This window comes from Pinus tabuliformis, chromosome 2_2, assembly GCF_031772625.1.
Source record: "Pinus tabuliformis cultivar Carrire ecotype Pingquan chromosome 2_2, CPIR1, whole genome shotgun sequence".
Lineage (NCBI taxonomy): Eukaryota > Viridiplantae > Streptophyta > Pinopsida > Pinales > Pinaceae > Pinus > Pinus tabuliformis.
In genome coordinates this window covers 119422713-119426408 of record NC_142300.1, presented here as the reverse complement: position 1 = coordinate 119426408, position 3696 = coordinate 119422713, and the positions used below count along the sequence as shown (strand labels likewise).

Here is a 3696-nt window from a genome sequence, read left to right as displayed (position 1 = left end):
GCACGCGAAAGATAATCAACCAAAAGGTGGATTTCATATAGGAAATGGTATTTCGGGCGAGCGAAAAGTAGTAAGTGGTAATTCAGGTTGGGCGACGATTCCATTAACTGCTCGACACGTAGGAGTGAAGGAGAGAGAAAAGCTGCTAATTTCGGGCGGGTAACCATCGTGCAAGTGGTCCACCCGAAATCATTGTCAGCCGTCGGATCTCAGTGGGTGGTGATCAATAGTGGAGGATCGTCATTTTGTTTTGTTGATTGGGTGAAGTCCTACCGTCAGATCTAAAAGTCAAATCGATGGTCAAGATCTGATCGCTGATCGCTAATCACAGAGGTCAAATTCGAAGGATGGTGGAATGCCGATAGCCGATGATCGATATTACGATAGGCCGATAAGGCACTGACCAGTCGAAGATCGAAGAATACAAGGGATCGGAGTAGCACAAAGGCGAAGCTTGGTATTAACGGACCCGATTAAACTTTTGAATGCAGGTGTATTCTTTTTAAGATCCAACCTTAAACATTTGGAGTGGGGTTTTCCATGGTTTCCGTGTATTTTCGATAAAGTTGTGTGGCCCTAGTTTTTAATGAAAAAGCATGGATATAACACTTCGGATAGAAGTTGTGGGTCATAAACCACAGGTATTGATAGTTTTTTGGTATCTGAAGGGGTTTATTGCTTGAGTGCGATTTTCTCCCCATTATGGACCTTACCACATTGTATAGATACTCATAAGGGTTGTCGAGTTCTTTCGCAATGTTCTATTCAAATGAATGATAGACATTGAAGGAGATTTGTAATGAGGTCGTAAAAGGAGAGAAGTAGAGATGAAATACGATTTTGCTTGCTTTTATTCATTTCAAGTACCTAAAATGTGATATGATTCAGATTTTGTTTTGGAGTTGTCTATCGAGGTGAGGAATTGCTTGGACAACCAAAAGTGGCTAGAATCCGAGCAAAAAAATTTCAAAAAATCTTGTAAATGCACTGTTTGAATCATGTTTTTGATGGGGAAAATGGATTCAACACCATCAAAAATGTCCAAGGCACCTAAAATTATAAATTTTGATAGTTTTTATTTGGATTTACAAAAATCTAAATCAGATTTTTTTAAAATATGATTAAAATTTCCATAACTTTTTAAGGGATAAAACATAATTTTTGCTTTTATTTTAGTTATAACAATAATGTGCATTCATTCATTGGCATCCCACCATCATCCATCATCATTAACTGCACTAAACTTGTTCGTGAAAGGTCATGATACCCGTTGGCGGTGGTGGTGTCGTTTGATTCTCAATATCTATCAATCATCATTCTTTTTGTTGCTCTTTCCTCACCCACGAGGCGCCCACATGCTTTTGCCTCCCCCTCCTCTCGAGTTTAACGAGAAAAGTCCTTTGCCTCCTCTGCTTTCTCTGGGATCATACTTCTCCTCTTTGACCGTTGTTGAAAGCGTGATTGAGACACACAATTTTAAAACAAACCTTTCTTGCATTCGGCATCCAGATCTATGCTGCTGCTGCTCCTCATTGTTCGATTCAGCCTTTCCTGAATTCGCCATCCAGATCTGTGCTGCTTCGCATTATCCGATTTCGGTTGGGTTGCTTTTGGCGGTGTTGTTCTTTCGCTCAGATCCAAACCACAAATTTTCTCATCCATCCTCCGATTTTGGAATTGTTTTAAGCAGGTTAGTGGTTGTTCCTTTCTTAAATTCTACTTAAATTAATTGCCTTTTGGTGGCATTTCAATGTATCCGCAATATATTGAATCCTTATTACTATCGCTTCTCTTCGTAATCCCTCCCCTGCAGAATTGCAGAGTGGTTTGAATTTTGAAGGATACTGCTTCTCTTTGTAATCCCTCTGCAGAATTTCAGAGTGGTTAGAAGGATTATTTGGTTGGGATTCTCTGATTTCTCTGAGTTAAAAGGTGATAATGAAGAATGGGTATGGATGTCCGTGATATATATATATATATATATATATATATATATATATATATATATAACAAATGTATGTGTGTAACAGATCACATATCAGTCAGCTACTCGCAGAGGTTCTAAACTGACTCCATCACCATCAGTATACCCATAGTTACTGTATCCATTTTGCCATTTTTGCCGCGTGTCCATGTCTGTTTGTGTCGTATTTCCCTGCTTCTTCTGTTGTGTCGTATTTCCATCTACTTTGGAGTCGATGAGCCTAACATACCCACCAGTACCATCGACTGCCATATTGTTTAGAAACATTGCAAGTAGACCATCACCTGGCCCATCGCAACTGGAATTTTCTGGGTTCAGCTATTGTGGGAAGAAATGGAAATTCTTGGTCTATCTGTGCATATCTGGCCGTACATTTTTCGTGTCGCTCTTGGACACATCCACCATCCAACCACAGGGGAGTGTTCTGATTTGTTTGTATGTGGTTAACTGTATAAAATATGAGGTTAGGTCAGTTGGTTTGTGTGTTAGGCTTAATTTCTATTAATTCACAAATTAATTAAAATCTTAGTGGGAAAATGGGGAGGGATCGAGGATGGAAGCTTTTTGAAACTAAACTTATAAAAAAGCATCCAGGCTCTATTGATCCTACCAAAATTAAACTTCTCTAAAAACATCCAGAATTAAACTTCTCCAGAAACATCCTATGCCTACACAATCCTGGTGATAAGTACTAAGAACTGGTCCCTTCTTCCATCCAATATAGGGGTCTGGCCCCGGCCTGGGCTCAGTCCAGAGGAAATTGTATATATGTGGTGTATGCATATACTGCCCTCTTATGGAAATTTTCTGGCTGTGTTTGTGCAGCAAGGATTTTGCATCGGAGGAGTTTGTTCAGATTGTACGTGAGGGTTCATTTTCACTGTTTGGGTGTGTTTATAGCAGAGCAGTTGTTGAGGTGGTGTAAAAAGATCTAGGCAGTTTCGTACGAAATACATCGTGAGGGTAGTAAATGAAGGCACAGGTATATATGAAAGCATCAAGAAATCCACAGCCAAGTTGCGGACTGTGTCATCGCCTTGAACCTTTTGTGGAATCAAATTCCGTGAAGCTGGAAAGTTCAGCAGGTAGCTGCACGACCTTGGGATGTCGAAAACTGGACCGACTAGCGGGATGGGTAGGGGCCAGTGTGGCCTCTGCCTTTTTCGCATCACTAGAACGGTGCTCCTGTATCAACCTTAGCACAAACGATACTGAAGATGACGAGGAAGGCAAGGACATGCCCTTGATCCCTATTAAAGCTGATCATGTTGAAGAAGAAGCAATAGAAAAACACAAGGTCAATAAGAAAACCCTTTTTGGAAAGAACAGTCACAAACATGGGGAAGAGATGTTACAAAATGCAGAAAATTCAGTATAGTATAATACTCTATATAAGTATTTGGCCCTGCCTTCGTCTCAATCTAGATCCTGTATTGAAGAAGTATGCTAGTTCTATTGCAGAATTTGGCATTGTCTAAATAAGACTTACATGAATTATAGAGAGTTTTGGCATTGCTATTGATTGGGTTGAAGGGATTTCTCATTTGCCACTTTTCAGTAGAACAGTATGTCTATGGTCAGTTTACTTCTCTATATGTAGTTTTGAGTATTTAAGAGCCGCTACTACTAGCTTCAAAATATCGAAGCTTCTATGGATGAGCTTTTCTGGATATCTGTTTGATCATGGAATGCTTAGTTCAAACCCTGATCAA

General features: G+C 39.8%; 1 protein-coding gene across 1 annotated transcript; it reads left to right on the top strand.

Annotated features, from left to right (window-relative positions):
* The first annotated feature begins 1349 nt into the window (after positions 1 to 1349).
* On the top strand, positions 1350 to 2937 carry LOC149191637 (uncharacterized). The gene is made up of 2 exons (XM_089406271.1): positions 1350 to 1690; positions 2810 to 2937. The coding sequence occupies exons 1-2, from the start codon at positions 1356 to 1358 to the stop codon at positions 2907 to 2909; spliced, it is 435 nt and encodes a 144-aa protein (XP_089262397.1). The 5' UTR covers positions 1350 to 1355; the 3' UTR covers positions 2910 to 2937.
* The last annotated feature ends 759 nt before the right edge of the window (positions 2938 to 3696 follow it).

Excerpts from the sequence above, each read along its gene's own strand:
- LOC149191637 (XM_089406271.1), top strand. The coding sequence starts at position 1,356 with ATGCTTTTGCCTCCCCCTCCTCTCGAGTTTAACGAGAAAAGTCCTTTG. Across the intron at positions 1,691-2,809 it reads TTTGGAATTGTTTTAAGCAG|CAAGGATTTTGCATCGGAGG; the intron begins GTTAGTGGTTGT and ends GTGTTTGTGCAG.